Here is a 19,960-nt window from a genome sequence, read left to right on the forward strand (position 1 = left end):
GTGGAGGGTGTCCAATACGGTGGTCTCCAAGAGAGCATAGGTTGTGTGATCCATAGATGTCCTCTTAGTAGCGAACACCTGTAACTCATCTGGTACAAAGCATTACATGCAATGTTCAGACACTGTTGCAGGGCCCAGTGAAGGCCTTCATCTACAACAGTGCAAAAAAAGGCACCAGTCTCTGTGAGGTCTGAGATCAAGTCCATGGTCATGCAGAAGGGGCAGGGGAAATGGTGAGACATGTCTCTTGCTTCCAGCACATGAATCATGTGCCACAATTGTAAGAGGGCCATTATGTGGTTTAACGTTCTTGCTCATTCATTTGCTATGCCAGGGGTGTGATATCTATAGTTGTGTCTTCTCAGAGCATGTTGCATCGACACTTGCAGACACCGATTCTCTGCAGACACTGATTCTCGAGGGCAGCCTTAAGTGACAAACTCATTTTCCAAAGAATCATACTTAGCATCGCAGTATTTCAAGTTTCTCTCTGACCCTAATCATTCTACCTTGTGCCCCCACCCTAAACGTTTTCACAAGTAAATAAGTCTTTTTGCAAAGCACTCCCATGACCACCTGAACAAGGTTGAGTTTTACATTAAAAAGTAAAGCTTAAGATCTTGATGCACAGCCCCTCTTCAGATGCGAAGGCACTCACCCAAGGGGGCAGGGGGGGGACTTCTGTGGAAAACAAGGGATTTGAGAATAGGTTGTTAATTTTGGTTCCCAACACCTTTTCTTGTAAAATGAAGTGACGGCACCTGCTCCAGGGCAGAGTCAGCGGGGTGACATTTCTTTTGGGCAGCATAATCCATTCATAAAATGCTCAGTCACCTGACTTCGACTCCTGGCATGAGCCGGCTGCAGCCTGAGGCCCTTCACTAGATGCATGCAGCAGTAGAGTACAAGAAGGGCTGGAAAGGGGCTCAATAGGTCATCATTGACAAGGCATGTGAATGCAGGTCCTCTCTAACTCAGTCAGCAGGAAGACTTTGCTACTTCCCTGTAAGTGTATTCCTCCACCATCGGTATCTTTCATAGATTCACATGCTTGAATATTCCCCGTCGTCAGACTGGGGATCCTCTGTAATATACACATTTTTCAACATAGCAAAAAAGCAATACAGATTGCCCATTATGCCCGAGAAGGCACTCCCCTTCCTTTGCTATGCGCTGTCCTTTAGTGCAATCTGAGAAAGCCACAAAGCGCCTGGAAGAGGTATGAAAGACTTGAATGTGTTGGATGCAGAACTTCAGCACCACTGAGAGATCCAAGAAGTGAAGGGCCACGCCGCTGCTGAGTGGTTGCTGAGAAACGTAGGGAGTACATTTCGCTCTGACAAAGGCGTCTCAGAGTCCACCTTAGGGACGAATTTTGGATCCGGTCTGGGAATCAGGCGATCCTTTTAAAAGAATTGTGAAAGGCAGCTCTGTTGAGAGGGCCTGCAGCTCACCAATTCGTTGAGGTGACGTTATGGCTACTAAAAAGGCGACTTTCCAAGATAAGAACCGTAAGTCCCATCTATGGATGGGTTCATACGGTGTCACCATAAGTGCTGACAAAAGGGCATTCAAGCTCCAAGAGGGCACCGGGTTGGGTGCTGGAGGAAAAGTGCGTAGTTAATGGATGCATGAGATGATCTGCTCTTGGCCAGGTGCAACAGGTAGGGTAACACTTGGTCTAAAGATTCTGTCAGCGGGTCTAGCTGCAACGTCAGATTTGCCACTTTTTCCAGCTCAGGAACTAGGCTTTGAGCGACAGACTTGTCGGATGGAGAATTTTGCCTTTCTGTTGGGTTAACAGATGCTGATGCGGCCTGAGGCAAATGGGCGCCTCTTGTGACAGGCGTAGGAGAGTCGCACACCAAACCTGGCATGCCCATGAAGATGCTAAGAGAAGCATTTGACATGGTTGCTCCTTCATCGTCCGCAGAACTTATGCTAGCAATGGTGCCAAAGGGAACCCGTAGAGGAATCACCCCGTCCAAGTCAGGGAGAATACGTCCCCCAGGGACTGTTTTTCCAGGTACCTGGAGGCAAAGCGAGGACATTTCACGTTGCTGTTTGTCATAAATAAATCTATCTCTGGTTGGCCCCATCTGCGGAAGATTCGATTAACTTCTTTGTCATCCAACTCCCATTACTGGGATGAGGAGTAATCTGCTCAACTTGTCCACTAAAACATGGTCTTTTCCTGGCAGACGTTCCGCCCTTACTTGAACCTTGCGCTTGAGAGCCCAACTCCATAGCTGCTGCGCTTCGGCAGAGAGAGTTGAAAATTCATGCCTCCCTGCTTGTTGGTGTAATACGTGGAGGTTGTATTGTCTGTTTGGATTGTGACTGCCTGGCCCGCCAATACTGGCTGGCATGATTTCAGCAGCGAACGGATAGCTTTGGGTTCTAGAACGTTGATGTGGAGCCGAGAGTCATGTTGCGACTAAGGGACTTTTGCCTGATGCTCCCCCCGATGTGCTCCCCAGCCTGAGACGGATGCATCCATTCTGACGAGCAATGTCGAGGTGGGTGCCTGAAACAGAATGCCTTTAGTTAGTTTTTGCTCCTTGCCCCACCACTGCAGCGTCCTGCGGAAGGGCGGTGTGGGGAGAACAAGGTCTTCCCATGAGCCGTAGGATTGTGTCCATTGGTGGTCCAGTGTCTCCTGAATCGGCCTCATTCATAACCTGCAGTTGGGAATCAGGTATATACAGGAGGACATCATGCCCAGGAGGGATTTGAACAGACGACCCGTGGTTGAGGCATTGTCGAGTAACCATGAGACCAGCCCCAGCATTGTTGATACCCTTTCTGCTGACATTTGTACTCTGGGGATTCGGGTATCCAACTCTGCCCCCGAGGAAGAGAGCGGTCCGTTGATGGGGAACCCCAAGGTTTCCAGCATTGATGTTGTCCTTGCGACTGCTGCGGCTGCAAACCTCTAAGTTTGCCTTTATAAGCCAGTCATATAAATATGGCAACACCTCTATCCCTGTTCATCTGAGGTGTGCTGCCACTGGGGCTTTGCTTTTTGTAATAACCCTTGAGGACCATTTCAGGCTAAAAGTGAGCACACAGAACTGAGATTCTGCCTGTGCGCTGGGTGAATGGGAATATGGAAGTACGCATCTTCCAAATCAAGGGTTCCCAGGAATTCATTCTTTTTCAACCATGGGAGCACATGCTGAAGAGAGGTCATCTTGAATTTGATGCGTCTGATGAATTGGTTTAGGTCCCTTAGGTCTAATATTGTGTGCCGTTGACCATTCTTTTTGATGAGAAAGAACCGAGAATAGAACCCTTTTCAATAAATTCTATAGTGTCAAGGTTTGTACCACTTGTAACACCCACTTGTCGGATGTTATCTTCAGCCAATGATGTAAGTGTTGGCTTATTTGCCCTCCCACAGGGGTGCGATGGTGGGAGTGTGAGGACTCCCTATCAATTTTGCTTAGGTTGGGCCTTCGTTTGGCCCAACCCACGTCTGGCACTTTGCGTGGAGTATCTGGTCGATGACTGCTGCTACCTGTTGCCCACCTGATACAAGGTGGATGACCTTTGGGTGTTGAACGACCTGTTGTAACCTCTGTATCTCGGGGTAGACCCGTGAAAAGCACACAAGGGGCAGCCATCCTTGACTTTGTCCTTTATCGAACGTATTGCTCTAGCTGAGCCTTTATCAGACTTAATTCCCTTAAGGTGGCCATCTATCTTTTTGCCAAAGAGATCCTGACCAACAAAGGGCATGTCAAGAATTTGGGCCTGGACGTCAAGTCTGAAAATTGTTGTCTTCATCGAGGCTGGTCTCCTGAGGACTGTACCATGGGCCATTTGCATGAATCGAGAATTTGGCCACGTCCACAATCTTGTGATCGGATGTAGCCTCACCATCAGCTACGATAGCTTTTGCCTCTTCTTGGAATTCCACTGGCTGATGGACATCCTCAGCCGGAGCTCCCGATCAAGCCTTGCTATCATTGCCAGTGTGTTAGCTACTCTTACAGTGAGAGAGGCTGAAGACAATACCTTCCTGCCAATGGCTTACAATTTGTGACCTTCCTTATCCGGACGGGGTAGAGGTATCTGTCAATGATGAAGAAGGGTTAGCCAGCTTTTTCATTGCCACCACAGTAACCACAGAGTTGAGCTTTGGGTGTCCCCTCAGGCACAAGGGTGCCGTATCACCTTATATTTCATTTCCGAACGGGAAACAAACATGGAAGTAGATAAGGGGTCTCATAAAATCGTTTCCCCTGCTTCCCATTTTGTATCTAAAATTGGGATGATAGTCGCTGTTCTTCTGCCCTTACCACTATGCTCGTAGAGCACAGACTTCTCCTCACAGGCAAGTACCCCCTTGCAAGTCCTGTCTTTGGTGTTCTTCTATTATATAGTCGCCCCATTCATTATGCTGGTCTGGTGCATCCCTAGGTAGCTCCTTCCTCAGGCTCATCCTCTTGTGCCTCAGGATCTAAGAAGGCCCTGCACGGGTCATAGGCCGGACCTTGCTCATATAGATCCTCCTGCCTATCCAACACTGATGCTGTGTTGGGGCTGCAATGTCCCAAGTCCTTGGAGGTAGTAGATCTCCTTGGAGACGCACTTCTTGGTAGAGATTTTGCACGTGGTGTAGGAGAATGTTGCGTTTTTTAGGCGCACTGGGTGGTGGCGATTTGCCCTGAGCTGGTGGTGATCTGCCCCGAGATGATGCATGCGAAGAGGCCATTTGCTGATGACGTGGAGATGTGCCTTGCTATGGTGATCCGGTACCCACACTTGCATGTGATATACTCCTGTGTCTCCTTTCCCCTCTTCTTGGTGGTGGTGAGACACTTCCCTGTCTTGAGGTCGATGGTGTTAAGAGCAGAGTTCTTTGTTATCTCTGAAATTCCTCCATGATCCTTTGCATTGACTTTATAAGCGCAGTGTCAAGGGGGCTAGAGACGTCCCCGGTTCTAGGCTGCCATGGTGGACTGTTTTCTTTTTGGCTTATGTATGGGCCTTTCCACCACTTCCTCAACATCTGAAAACTCCTCCTGTAGTATGATATCCGGACGGAAGTTCTGGCACCTCCTTGATAGGTGATAGGCTTATGGTAGTTACTGACAGCAGTTCATCCTGTCTTCCTGCCGTGGACGGAGCCCCATCCGGCTTAACATTGGATGTTTTCTTCTTCCCCTCAGTCGATGGTGATTTTCCCCGTCGACAGGACGTTCATCAACTATTTCTCTGTACTAATCTTCATGGACAGGGCCTAAGTGGATAAGTTGCTGATGGACGGTTTAGTTGAAGACAGCTTCGTGGACGAAGGATTACTCTTTCGCTGTCTATGAATTTTTGAGGACGAGGTCTTGCTCGTGGATGAGGACACTTTAACCGTCGTCATAGACGCACGGCCCTCTGTGGACTGCCTTGGCGTTGACGCTCTCTCTCCGCGAAATACGGTCGCTAGTGCATGGTGTACCCGTCGGTGGCAGGCCAGTCGATGACTGCACTGAGGTTCAGGGCTTAAGGGACGGTTCCTTACCTATTAAAGAGCTTTTCCCCCCAGGATAGTGGCTCTTCAGGATTTTAGTCCCCTTTGAGGGCAAACAAGAGCCTTTATCACCATTTTTCTTGGTTTTAGGTGGTGTTGAGCCTCCCCTTTCTACAGAAGAAGCTCTACTTTTTGAAGCTTGCTTCGCAGTACTTTTATGAGATGAAACAGGGGGGGGTCTTTGCAGATTCATCATCCAAAGACTGACATTTGCTTTCTAGATGCAGAAGGAACCCCCTATGTCTGGCTTGAAATGTCTTGTGAGAGAAGGTCTTGCGGATCTCACAGCCTTGAATAGCATGAGGGTAAAAGCAGTAAATGCACTGTACCTGCGGATCCCTCGTATAAACACATTTCTTCTTACGCCTACTGCAGTCCTTAAACCGGGAAGGCCTCTTGGTGGATCCTTCCACTGGCTCCGTCATGGCCATGAGGTGCTTTCACTCGATGATTAAAGTCGAGGTGTGACTTTCCAGAGCCCAGGAAAAAACAGTGTGTAACACCAGCACTTTATGTGTTAATGTAGTGGACATTGTAGATAAAAGTAGTCCAAATTCTGTCAAAATGATGAAAGCTCAGAGAACTGAAGATCTACTTTATCTTGTCGACTGCTGTGAAAAGTCTGAAGATGGCTGCCTGGGGTGGAGCTTCAGCCCTGCAACCTCAATGGTTGGGGTCATAAAGGACCAAGGTGAGGTGGAGGGACAACATAAGTGAGTGCTGTGTCAGGGCAATCTGTATTGCTTTTTTCCTATGGGCAAAAATGTGTTTATATATAATTACTTAGGATTCCCAGTCTGACGACAGGGGATATTCAAGCATGTGAATCTGTGAAAGAGCCAATGCTGGAGAAGAAAAGTTACTCAGTAATGCACATAACAGCTGCAAAGGGATTCAACAGCTGACACCTAGCACAGCAATGCTTCAGTCTTTGGCCTAAACATATATTTGCATTGTCACATTTTCCAGTACCGTCTGCTAGATGGACAAATGAAAGTTGATGGACATTAGGAATGCTTGATGGTCCTGAAGACATGAGTGAGAAAGAAAAACAGAAGAAAGGTGGAGATAAAGGAAGAGTGTCATCTTAAGTAGAGTGTTAAGGCAGGAAGAACTGGATAGTGTGGGAGACATGCATAGATCACAGTTCGAATCGAGAAATGGAACAAAACGTAGGAGTAAGGGGGACCATAGTTAATTAAAAAACAAGAAAAAGTTCTGAAGGAAATAAGAATCAGAATAAAGTCAACAAATTAATAGAGCATGGCAGGATCAGAGGCACGCTCCCAAGCCTGATGGCTTGAGGTCAGACCTTGGTAACACAGATCATCTGGGAAATAAGACTGGTGCTAGCCGTCAGTGCCAAAGAGCTCATCTCTTAAACCCGGTGGTGCATCTTTTTGGCATGAAGTGGAAGACCCATGAGGGGAAATTGACTACTTAACACATTTGGGTCATTGTGCTGTTTGCCACACTCTAAATAACTGGGGAATCTGCCACTTGCCTTAAGGCAATGGTGCTGTCTTGTGCAAATGGTTAGACAAAAAGCGCTACTTGGCTGAGGACCTGGTGACCAAACCAAAGTAGTCCTCACCTAGCGTCTGATAGCCCCAATAGGAAAAAGCAAGGGGAACAAATGCTGGAAGGAGGAGAATGGAAACGGCCTTAGTAAAGACCTTTAAATGCTCTAGCTGTAATAGGGCACACTGCAGCGCTCTGCTCGGAATGTAAACAGTGACAGCGTATCCAGGTAGACTTGCTCATTGCATTGAACACTTCCTTTGGTTTAGCGACGTGTCTGCATGCTGGAAAAATCAAGCAAATACCCACCTCTCCCCCCCCCCCCCCCAACATGCACCATGATCTTTGGTTTCAGCGTGCACATCTCATGCTGGCATTCAAGGATTGCCAAACCTTTAATCAGTTCTTTCCTCTAGTTTCACCATTTGCCTCCAGGGCTGGGTGTCCTAAACCAGAACTTGTGTCACTCCAACCAGGGATTCTTTTTAAGCTACCAGTGTGATATTCCCCCCTCACCCTCTCGCCGGACATGCTGAAACACAAATATCACCACACCCCCCCACACGACAGGCTCTGAGGTTTTGGAGTACAACTCCCATCAGCACTAGCCAGCATAGTTAATGGGGAGGGATCATGGCAGTATTAGGCCTTAAATGCAGGATGCATACCCCTGCTGTAGATGTTCACGCTGCTCACTAATAACACAAGTTCTGGTGCACATACAAGATGTGCTACTACTAAATTACATCATTCTGCTTACGTTGTTGTGGCAAATGCCATCATCACAGTTACAGACGTAAACTAGCATGTGCCAATCAAAATCATCCCTACATGTGGTTTCACTTAGTACGGCTCTAAACCAATGTGCTGTAAACACTAAAATATTAATGGCCGTGATCCTCATTACACACTACTTGGAAAAACATGTATTGTTACATAGCAATCTGCCAGTCTTGTTGGGTGTATATTGCTCTTGTGACAAGCAAATTCAAAACCCAAACATCAACTGTCAGAAGAAGAAACAACCATTCGTCTCCGAAATGGCACAAGATGGTGAGCCCAGTAACAAGTTCAGACACCGTAAGCATGCACGTTAATCCAGAGTCCATGCAAAGCTCAGCAATCCAGGAACCGGGCAACCAAAACAATACCAGGCCCGAGAGACCAATCCAAACCAGCCATGTCTCCAATAGAAACAGCTGTTCCAAATCTAGCAGAGAAAGTTAGGGCAAGCGGGAAACAATTATAATAATAAATACATCGGACTAGCCATATGAGAAGCAGGAATAAGGCAACCAATCATAGCTCAATATTTGGGTACAGACCAAACATAACATTCATAGCTATAAAAGCAAGAAGGAGCCAACCAATATACCACGGCAAACCCAGGTTGCAACAGCCAATCACAAAACAAACATCTTTGAACATCCAAGCTAAACAAATGAGGACAGGGACCAAACAAAGGGGGCAAGCCAGCCATCCGTAACTGAGAACATGTGGACCAGGGAAGCCCAACCAATAATATCCAAGAACACTGGTGTGCTTAGATGCACAACCCAATCAGCGACAGACCAATGTGAAACAGGGCAAAGCAACCAAATGTAGCAGACAACGGAGGCTAAGCACGATTGGCCCCATCCATGTGTAAAACATGACAGACTATGAGGATGTAAGTTTGGAACTGCGCCTGTTACAAAAGTCCCGTGATTTCTGCATCTTTTCAGAACTGGCTACTGGACTTTATCCAATGAGTAGTAACCCAATGCCTCATCAGGGACTCATGATAACGATGTGCCATTGAGACACCGTAAGTCGCTCAGTGTCAGGAAGAACTCTGTTATTCCCGCTCCAAGGACTGAGTATGCTACTGTTTGGTGGAAGATTTTGAGGCGAAGTTGGGGTAGAGGCTATACCACGTGGGTAGCTCTAAATGGCACCTTGTTAAAATCTAGTACGGTGTACTGTGGCAAGAACGGTATTCCTGCGCAAGGGTGAATACGAGAAGTGTTACTCACCAGAATGACTCACATACTACTAGTCCTTAGTCCCCTTTCCTTCATCCTGCATGGGCGTCCCTTGCTAGGGGCGGGAACGGACCCTTTTCACCAGAAAAATAACACTTTCTCTTTAAATTTTGCGCGCAGGGGCGCAGCCTCTTGACCATGCTCTCCTTAACCCCACCCACCGGCGCCACACCTCAGTCCCCTTTGACGTGTTGGCTGTAATAGATTAACAACACTGCTCTTTTTTTCAGGGGAGGATGATGGGGCATTTGGAGGAAAGGGGAACAAGGACTAGGAGTATGTGAGTCACTCTGGTGAGTAACACATAGTTATTCCTACGTGCCGTCCCCTTTCCTCCACCCTGCATGGGCGATTACCACCGACTAGAAAGCTCTGGGGAGGAGAGTGATTGTGGACTCTATACAAACAGGTTACGCAGAACCGCCTGCCCAAAAGCAGCGTCAGCACGAGCGCTGGTATCCAAACAGTAATGCTTGCAGAAGGCCGATGGGGTGGCCATGTGGCTACCCTGCTAATGACCTGCCATGCAACCTGGTGTTAAGCAACCACTGCTGCCTTGGTCTTGATTGCGTGAGCATGCATGTCCCTTGGGACCTCCTTACGCGGTGTCTTGTACGCCTTGTGACTGGCCGGAACCATCTGGCTATAGATGCCTTAGACGCTTTCTGAGTTTTGATTCTCCGGAGGTGATGACTAAGGCGTCCGATGTGCGGAAGTTCTTAGTCCTGGCCAGGTAGAACTTTAAAGCTTGTCTGACGTCAAGACAGGGGAGCACCTTTTCCGCCTCCTCCGCCAGGTTAGGGAAGAAGGTGGGGAGCACGATCTCCTCGTTGAGATGGAAAGATGAGACGACTTTTGGGAGGAACCTAGGATGAGTGCAAAGCACCACCTTGTCCAGATGAAACGCTTTACGGCTCTGTGGCCACTAGAGCCTGGATCTTGCTGACTCTGCGAGCCGGGTTGAGGCCCACCAGAAGAGCTGTCTTGAGAGTGACTAATTTGATGTCTACTGTAGCCATGGGCACCAGAGTGCTGAGTACCAGACTAAGGCCCCAGATTGGGTGCGGGCGCTTGACCAGTGAGTACAGCCTTGTTAGCCCCACTAGATGCCTATTGACCACTGAGGTGGATGAAATAAAGGAAGACCTGTCTGAGTCCCTGTATGCCCCTATGACTGCCAGGTATGTCCGACATGTGTCCACCTGGACCCCTGATCTAGCTAAATAAGAAGAGAATGATAGCACCTGGTCTGGTCTGCATGTCAGTGGGTCCGCTCCATTTTCGTTGGCCGGAAACAGAATCTGGTCCATTTGCTTTTATAATGTTTCTGTGTAGCCTGACTCCTGGCTTATTGGATGGTTTCCAGATTGTCCAGAGACAAGTGAAGATGTTAAAGCATTACCTGCTCAGATACCAAGCTGCTACAGCTAGTCTCTCCAGGGAGGGGTGGATCACTGCTACCCCCTGCTGTACCAGGAGGGTCTGGACCGAGAGGGAGGCTAACCGGCGGTTGGTCCGACAATTGCAGCAGATCTGAGATCCACGGCCTGGCTGGCCTCTGGGGAGCTATCAGAATGAGACACAGCTGCTGGCTTCCCTGGTCGTTGCATAGGACTTTGTGGAGAAGAGAGGCCGGGGTTTGGGGGGGGATGCGTAGGCCCACCCCACATTCCATTCCATTGAATCTGCAATGCGTCCCCCATTGAGCCCTGGCCCAGGCCACCCCAGGTGAATCACTGGAATGTCCGGTTGCTCTCTATTGCAAAAAGGTATATTCATGGGTGCCGCCACCTTCTGAAATTGTCCGCAAGTACCTTCTTGTTCAGCTGCTACTCGTAGTTGTCTGAGCCCAGCAAGCTGAGGCTGTCGGCCTCTAGATTCAACTGCCGGAAGGTGTACTGCCGTAATCCACATATCCTGCGCAATGGCCCATTCCCAAATGGCTATTGCCAGCTTGCACAGAGGCAGCAATCCTGTGTCCCCTGCTGGTTGAGGCATGGAGTTAGAGTTGTCTGAATGCACACCACTCTGCCCTTGATGATGGGAAGGAATGCCCTGAGCGCGAGCCAAATAGCCATAATTCCCAGCAAGCTGATATGCTTCTCCTGGTCCTCCCTCGACCATTGCTCATGCACAGCATGTCCGCTCAGGGTGGCCCCGCACCCTTGGAGGAAGGGAGTCTGTTGTATTGAAGTGGTCTGCCATGGTTGGTCTAAAGGGTCTGCCCTCCAAGAGGTTGGACTCCTGCCTCCACCATTCTTGATCTTCGTGCAGGTGCGCTGGTATAGTGATCACTGTTGCCTGATCTCCAGATTCCTGATCCCAGGAGGCCGAATAATGTAGCTTCAGCCTCCTCATTCATAGCATGGTGAAGGGAACACTAGGAGACAGGCCGCTATCACGCCATATAGGTGCTGGTACCACAAATGTCCTTGGTTACAGGCCTGCTGAGGAAGTGACCCACAGCAGCATTTACAGTTGCCACATTTTCCCTTGTGGGGAACACCATTTGCTTCTGAGTGTCCCACTGAAGACCCAAGAATACCAGTGTTTGCATCTGTTGGAGGTGCGACTTCTGGAAGTTGAGTGAGAACCCCAGCTCATAGAGTGTGGTCATGAGCCTGGCAGCTGAATACCGACTTGCTCCGGACTAACCCGTCGTCGAGATACGGGTATACATGATAGACCTCTGACCGGAGCAAAGCCGCAACCGCATTCATGAGCCTTTTGAAGACCCTGGGTGCTGAGTTCAGGCCGAATGGCAGTATCTTGTATTGGAAATGCAGACTCATGTCCAAAATCTTGAAGGGTATATGCACCTGCGCTATGGGGACATGTAAATATGTGTCCTTCAGATCCAGGGAGCACGTCCAGTCTCCCCCACACAGCGTCTCTGCTATTAAGAGGTGGAGTCACCATTTTGAATTTCTGTAAAGGCAGGTATAGGTTTAAGAAGGAAAGATCTAGGACCACCCACAGCCCAGCCTGATTTTTTTTTGAATAGCAAAGATGCAGGAATAAAAGCCCAACTCTTGCTGGGGAATTGAGACATGCTCTATCGCCTCACTCGCAATTAGGGAGCGAATCGCCGCTAGGAGTGATGGGGTCTCGATTTGAGGAAGGGGGGAGACAAGGAGGAGATGCAAGAGGTAGCCGGAAGCCCTTTGAGATTACAGCGATCACCCTGGCGTTCGCAAACCGTGCCCTCCAAACCTGACCGTGGAGAGCCAACCTGCCCCCTACTGGGGTGAGGTGGATCTGAAACATCCCGTCATTGCTTCTTTGGTTTTGAGGCTGGTGCCCGGGAGAGGGACTGAAAGAAACCTTTATGGGAAGATTTCTGGTACTTCCGACTGTCCTGGATGGGGGACCAGTCAGGCTGCGTGACCCGGCGGTCTTGGAAGCCCCGGAACTGCCAAAAGTCCGGCCTTTGTTCAACTGAGACTGACCCTGGCCAAAGTTTTTAGCTGCCGGTTTGGTAAGGTGCCAGTGATTTGGACATCTGGGAGCTGATTTTCATTTTGTCCAGCTTCTCATCTGTGGTGGACTGGATCAAATAACCTCCCTCGAAAGGGAGATCTAAGATTCTCTCTTGGATGTCATTATTGAACCTGGTTGCCCTCAGCCAGGGAGTTCTTCTCATGTTTGTGGCCACACAGGCGGCTCTACTTGCCGTATCAATGTGGACAACGGTAGCCTCCATGATGTCTTGCGCCACCAACTTGGCCTCTGCCAGGCCAGACTTGAAGGATGCCTGCTTGGGGGTAGGGAGGTCCGGGAGGAAGTCACAAATCTCCCACCACAGCCTTTAGTTTGCCGCAGCCAACATGGCATCAGCGTTAGCCTGTTTGAGATGGAGAACAGCGTTGGAATAAACATTTTTACTGAAGGCCTGCAGGACCTTCTCATACATGCCTAGGAGCACAAAAGTGGATGTGCTTGCCGATGACGTCTGCCTTTTGGCGTACATAGATGCTGCCGCGATGACGGATGACAGTGGCTGAGGGTGAACCGATAAGAGCAGAGTCGCCCTCCACTTGCCTACATTTTGCATCCAGTCTTTTGTTTGTCGGCAGTGTGGAGTGAGGTTTCAACCACCCCTTCTTAGCCAGGGCCTCCACATCTTTTTGCAGTGGAATCCCGGATCTGGTCTCTGCCCTGATGGCGAGGACCTCAGTCAAGACCTCTGTATCTGGCTGTTCCTTTTGTGGCTGTGGGATGTCGAGGTACTCCGCCAGCCTGGCAAATTGGTTGTGGAATGCCCTTCCCAACAAAGACATGTCCTGCTCCTCGACGTCGGTGTCATGCTAATCCCCTGTGTCTATGTGGGCTGTTGTGTCAACTGGCATAGAATCATTTGTCAGCGGCTGTGAGGGTGCTGCAGGTGGAAGCGGGGCTGCTGCTACCAGAGCCACTGGTGTCACAGGCTGCGGCAGTGGCGTGGTTCAGACCGGCGGCTGAGGAAGCATGGGCTGTATCATTTCTCTTATGATGCCCCTTAAGGATGTTACCCATCTGCGGGGAACGCATGAGCGTTAGGAAGTTATTGAAGAAACTCTCCTCGCAGGCTGGCTAGGAGAACATGAACATGGGGACATGAATGGCTGCCTGTCAGCGGTATGCGAGCACAACGCTTCAGTGGAGCGTGCTTGTACCGTGATGGTTGGGTAAGTTGTGCACCAAGTGACCCGAGGCATAGGCACCCATTCTGACCTGGCAGTGGTTTCCCACCTTGCAGGTTTGCCGGATGGGCTGGCTTCTGGCTTGGTAGCCGAGGTTTCCTGCCTTTGGTGTTCATCGAATCGGCGGGACTCTGGCCTGGCCGCCATCTTGTCCCTGTGAGCTGACATTTTGTCCATGTCTTCTGCACGTGGATCCTTGGATGACATGGCCCTGGGTTGAGCCTGTTTGCTGATGGGAGTAGGCTCTGTCCCTACCTGCATCTCAGTTGTACGCCTGATAGGCTGTTGGCCCTCGACCAGGATGCTGGCAGTGCTGTCTGCACTGCGTTTAGGCGCCCCCTCAGGTGTAGGCCTGGTAATAGGGCAAAGCCCCTCAGGACGAGTCCCAGTATGTGACCCCCTTGGCAGCGGGACTCGGAGGATCCTTGGACCACTCGGCCCATAGCTGCTACCGCCTCCATACCCTTCTTGCCACTGATAGGGCCCGACTGGCCCCTCCCATTGGTAGGCTTCCCCAGGAAGGAGTTGCCCTTACCGGGTGCTTTGATGAACAATAATATACTTGCCTTCTTGGCCATCCTCCACACACACTCATTAAGGTTCTCCAGCGGCAACCTGGAGAACAGCTCCCTCTGCCATGCCAACCGGTTCTTGAGGGACTGGGGCGTGAGCGTTTTGCACGCCGAGCAGCCTTCCCATCCGTGGTCTTCTCCCAGGCACTGGAGGCAGAGGACGTGCAGGTCCGACAAGGGGAACGAACTGTCACACAACAGGCACCTACTGAAGCCTGCCGTGGACTGGCTGGGGCACCGGTGGACGGTGTATCCCTGCAAGTATAGATACAAGTAATTAATAGACTCTAAGAAAAGACTAAGGGAAAGCGTGTTAAAATACAGGCAGAGAAGGACTTAACCACAAGCTCTGGTGAAACTGGTCTGCTCCCGTTGACGCGGAAAAGAGGACTGTGGTGTGGCGCTGGTGGGCGGAGTTAAGGAAGAGCATGCTCCCGAGGCCGCACCCTCACACGTGCATACATTTAAAGGGAAAGTGTTATTTTTATGGTGAAAAAGGTTCCTGTCCCTTGCGAGGAACTCCCATGTAGGATGAAGGAAAGGAGACGTAGGAGTAGGTTTAACGCTGAAAGGAGTCAGTGAAGCATAAAGGGGATGCCTCAACTGAAGGCCTGTGTACACATTATTGAAGAATGTGGGCTTATATCCTATATCTGCCGTGGTCTGGGGATACTGTAGCCTCTGACCTGCAAGGTCCCTGAGTCGCCTTGTTCCCTTGTCTCGGTGGGACCAACCGAGTTTCGTGCCCCATCGATAACTGACCTCTGAAAAGCTTCCAGTGCATGACCCTGTACAGAACCTCAAACAATGAGGAAAGGATGAGACCTTCGAGCACTGCTCTGTGGAGAGACCAAGTCTTGGGCTCCTGTGAGAATCGATGTCCCAAACTGTGACTCACACTGAGTCCTCCAACACTGTTTTGAATTTCACTGCTGGTGCAGCTATCCTCTCCATCTCCAGTGTGACCTCCTGTAGGACCTCACTGGTGATGTACTATGTGTCCCTGAGAGTCCCTAAACCCTACAAACTTCACGCTGTAGACAGTTTCCCCGTGCCGGCCTTCCTGTGTGCCTCCTTGTGCAACTCATGGACTAAAGGCTGCATGTTACAGCAGCCATTTTGTGTCGCAGGAATAAAGGCTTACTCCACGCATGCCCTGCCTGGATTTAGAACTCCACAAAGACTCTCAAACCAGGGCTATGTTTACACCAAACATGGATGTAATTAGGTGCCATAAATAGGTACGCATTCTTGAGACTCTCAGATTAGAAGCAAAGGACAGCCAAAACCACGCCACCCAGACGTATGGGTGGATTCATTGCGGATTCCACACCCTGCTTGTTCACCTGGGAAGGTTTGAATATGGCGACCATCCCCAAATGGGTGGCTTTCAAATGTTTGAACGGTGAAGCGGGTGTGATTGGAGGCTGTTAGGCATCCTGCTCCCATAACGATAGTAGCAATACATGTTTTGGAGTTTAGGTATGAAGTAAAAAAACCTCCTTAAAATGGGAAAGGTGAATAGGCAACTGAGTTAGCTAATTGAATGTGTTTTTGTTGTATTAAAAGAACATGGTTGTCCTAAACAATTAAACATTTTAATTGGAAACTTAGTTTAACTGAAACAGGTTTAACATGAGTATGCATTAGATTTCATGTTTAAGTAAACGGTTTCCCTACAAGAAAGCCAAAGCCTTTTTCCCATGTTTTAGCCTTCTCTTTCATATGTTATATGGGATGTTGAAGCAAAAAAAGGTTTCTTTGTTGAAAGAAATCTTGCCTGTAAATTGCATAATGTTTCCCTGTCAAGTTTTGAAGACCGAATGTTTAGAACATAGTCCATACCAGTAGTTATTGACTGCACTCTAAACCTTCTGATTGGCTCAGAGGAGGTCAATAACTATCTCCATTTGTTAACGAAGCAACAGAACCTGAGGAAGAGGAGGCGGGGGCCTTACGGGCTGGCAATGCCCCCGCAACGATAAAGCCCCCTCATCTGGTCCTATTGCTATTAGTACCCTGGCACTTTGTACTGGGGGTACTAATATGTTTTATTGAGCTGAAAAACAGCATTGAAACCGTTCCTGGACTCGAGAGAAAAAAATAAGAGGAAGAAAAATGCCTGCATGGGATTGGGAGAAGGAACACTTAGTCCCTTCTCCCTTTCCATGACGGCCAATGAATTTAATGAAATTTAAATAAGCAAAGAAAATGGCTGCCATGTAAAGGGAGAAGGGACTATGTATAGTCCCTTCTCCCTTACCATGGTGGCCAATGAAATATTGTAAACAAACAAAATGGCTGCCATGGAAAGGGGGGGGACTACACTTAGTCCCTTCTTACTTTCCATGGTGGTTAATCGCAGGACGGAGTCACTCCTGTTCCTGGCACAAGTGAGGGACAACGCAGAAAAAGGTAACTGGGAAGGGGCCCTACATATGTGGAAAAGTGGGGTAGGGGCAGCGGGGAGTGCACTTACCCCATTCCCGGCGAGGGAAGATGTCGAAGGAGGCTTGGAGCGGGGTCTTTCCCTGTGTGGTAAGGACTTAGTTCCAAGTCTCCGCATTGGCTAGGAAGCCGCCACATCCCTCTCATCGGGTACTAATAGATTTTATTTACATATTTTTTTGACAATCCCTTATTGTACAGTTTTACATGGACCTTTTAACCACCCTTTTCTCCTCTTCAGAGTTTAGCCTTCAAAGCTCTGCTTTGTACACTCATGGGACAGTCCAGCATATGCAGAGAAGCCCTGCAAACTGGTGTGGATTGACTTTCTTGCACCATAAACTAAGGGTCTTTGAAAACCATTCCAATAGTTACTATTCAAAAGGATTAAAACTATGAGAGGCTTGGTCTACCAAGGAACACCGGTACCTTGTAAAGGCACATTTAAAGAACTGGAAGCAAATTACTCTCTGGTAACTCGAGACCTCTGATGGCCCAAAAGGGATGGAAAGAGTCAGAACTTGCTGACCTTTAGGCTTACGCGGGCTAGGATAGGCCAATGTTTACCATTGGGACAACCTACAGCATCAGAACCAGAATCCTGCACAACCAATCAGTTGCTAGCTTTATTTCCCCAGAGAAATAAAAGATGTGGCTGCGGGAAAACATGCCCTGAGACTTGTAAAGAGCAACAGGCCTGAACTTTCAGCACCAGTTAGGAACATTAAGGGTTACATGCTAGTAACCCTCCACATACCAGAGACAGCTATGTCACCTTATAAACAGACTTTATTCCTTATTTCTCTCGTCCACTTTCCCTACAGAGAAGTGTTCTTTGGCTGTTTGAACACTGCTGTCCGAAGCAGGATAACCATGAACTTGGTTGGATCAGGGTGGCGACCCAAAAGTCAAAGATTAATATAGCTTACAAAAAGCATTTCTGATCACAAGCGTCTTTAAATTCAGAACAGCCAATCACTGCACAATGACTCTAAACAATGAGGCACCAATCCGACTTTTACAACTCATTTCTAAAAATCAAATGTTCTGACTCCCCCACTACTCCACAATGAGGCACCAATGGAATGCTTGGAACCATCGATCTGTGAACGAGGAAGAAATTGGGCGATCAGCAGAGTACATGATTGAACACACTGTGGCACCAATACAATGTCCAGAATCACATATCGAACAGTAGGAGACACTAACAGGAGGTTTTTAACTGCTCATCTCTACTTGATAAGCTAACAATTGGACATTCCTTACGACCCACCTATGGATGAAGAGATGAAGAGGGACACACATGGCATTTTCCAATTGCCATTCCTCAGCATTTGAGTCGTTGATTGGACCTTATCTCGAAACTCAAGAAAAATTGTCTCGTTACTGCTTCTATATCATAACCATTGAGAAGAAAATGTAAACAATTGCCACTGATGGAAAGCTGAGTTAGCATGGGAAAATTGAAACAACTATTTGTGAACAAGAGGGCATCAATGGGTTGTGAAATGCTGACGCATCAATGACCAGACAACACGGAGAGTTCGAAAATGATACATCTGTACGATTCACACAATACTGACAAAAGTAGTTCTATATAGTCATTACATGGGTTTACAAGCGATGCTCACGTCTCCCACACAATGGCACCCCTCAAGTGAGACACTGGGAAGAAAGCCAAACGGCATACAGGGAAGCAGCTGTGTGTACATTGCAATCAAGGGCCATTTCAGATCTGTGGACCCCAATGTACCACAGGAGCTTAGAACCAGAAATAGCCGCATACGCACAGACAGGCAAACATCTAGTGTAGGGGCTCTTACAGGGGCCAGCCAGGTCCTTTATCACCAAATCACCTTAAGTCTGGGAAGGACAGATTCTAATCACACAGGGGAGGGAGGATGCTGTCAGGTCAGATTTCTAAGCACACTGTCAAGGTTGGAAAGTGGATCCTGCTGCAACCTTCCTTCTGTTATTAGAAATTGGACCCAATGGTACTCACATGGCATATGTTGCAGTAGGGCTGGTGCTCTCCCTAGCCCTGGTCACCGCCCCCCTAAACCCACCTTTCAAATTACACTGCATGTAGAATTCTTGAACGGATATAGCCACAGTGTAACAGAATAAGAACAGACTGTAATCTCTTTTTCCAGAAAATAAAAATAGGAAGTCCTGATTCAAAAGACTGCAGAGTCAAGACATCAGGAGGCAGAAGCAAAGCTGGAGCCCTGTGGGATTATCGCCTGTTAAGTCTCCCATTTCTAGCTGAACACATGCTCTAGCAACAGGTGTGAAGCAGAGATCCTGTGAGAAAAAGCAAACAGACTAAATACCAAAGAAACTCATGATAAAAGGCGAGAAGAAACAGGAAAGTATTTAAAGTGGTTAGAAATATTACAGATTTAACAACAGGCAACGCTTTCGGAGCAGGCAATTAACATCGTGCTGGGTGAGAATAAAATGAAAAGCAGAAGTGAAGGAGAATCAAAGCAGTTAGGCGGGAGTGAGTGCAGAGAGACCACAGATGAGGACTTAAGTCATGCACGAGAAGAGACTGTCACTCACTGCCCGCAGAAGGAGAAGCAGCCCCAGCAGCAGCAGAAGTGGTAGGAGTGGAAGTGGCCGAGGACAGAGCTACATGGGTTGGGCTAGAGACATGTTTAACGTCATGGTGCTGGCTAAGGATGGAGGGCTGCCGCCTGAGAGCCCCTTGCAAAGAGCTGGAGCCAGTCTGGAATGTGTAAACTACGTCCATCTGCAAAGAATCAGAGAGTGAGAGCTTCACACCACAGTCATAGTGGGTCATGGGATTGAGAGAGGGAGGGGAGGAGGGAGGTAGGAACGAAAGGAGGGAGGGATGAGAAAGGAATAAGGTAGGAGGAACAGAAAACAAGGTAAGCAGGGGGAAAGAACTAGAGCACAAGATTGCTATGCGCCGCAGTCATAGTGGAACATGGGACGGAGGGAGGTAGGGAAGGAGAGAGCGAAGGGGCTAGGTGGGAGAGGCAGAAAACAAGGTAAGCAGGGGAAAAGAACTAGAGCACAAGATTGATATGCGCCGCAGCCATAGTGGAACATGGGACTGAGGGAATGAGGGAGGTAGGAAAGGAAGCAGGCGAAGGGGCAGGTGGGAGAGGCAGAAAACAAAGAAGGAGCAATAGTAGAATAAGGCAGGGATTAGGA

The 19,960-nt window shown here is 48.7% G+C and overlaps 1 protein-coding gene across 5 annotated transcripts in view; it reads right to left on the minus strand.

Annotated features, from left to right (window-relative positions):
• Window positions 1–19,960, minus strand: part of ATP2B4 (ATPase plasma membrane Ca2+ transporting 4) — an 803,527-nt gene that overhangs the window by 11,992 nt on the left and 771,575 nt on the right. For 2 of the 5 annotated variants that reach the window (XM_069633087.1, XM_069633086.1), the window contains one exon: window positions 19,343–19,532. The exons of 2 other annotated variants lie outside the window; for them this stretch is intronic. In XM_069633087.1, the coding sequence (XP_069489188.1) occupies window positions 19,343–19,532 (190 nt within the window). The remainder of the gene's footprint in view (window positions 1–19,342; window positions 19,533–19,960) is intronic. One more of the 5 variants, XM_069633088.1, reaches the window with a different exon arrangement.

Source organism: Ambystoma mexicanum, chromosome 13 (genome assembly GCF_040938575.1).
Source record: "Ambystoma mexicanum isolate Mex_15411 chromosome 13, UKY_AmexF1_1, whole genome shotgun sequence".
NCBI classification, from domain to species: Eukaryota; Metazoa; Chordata; class Amphibia; order Caudata; family Ambystomatidae; genus Ambystoma; species Ambystoma mexicanum.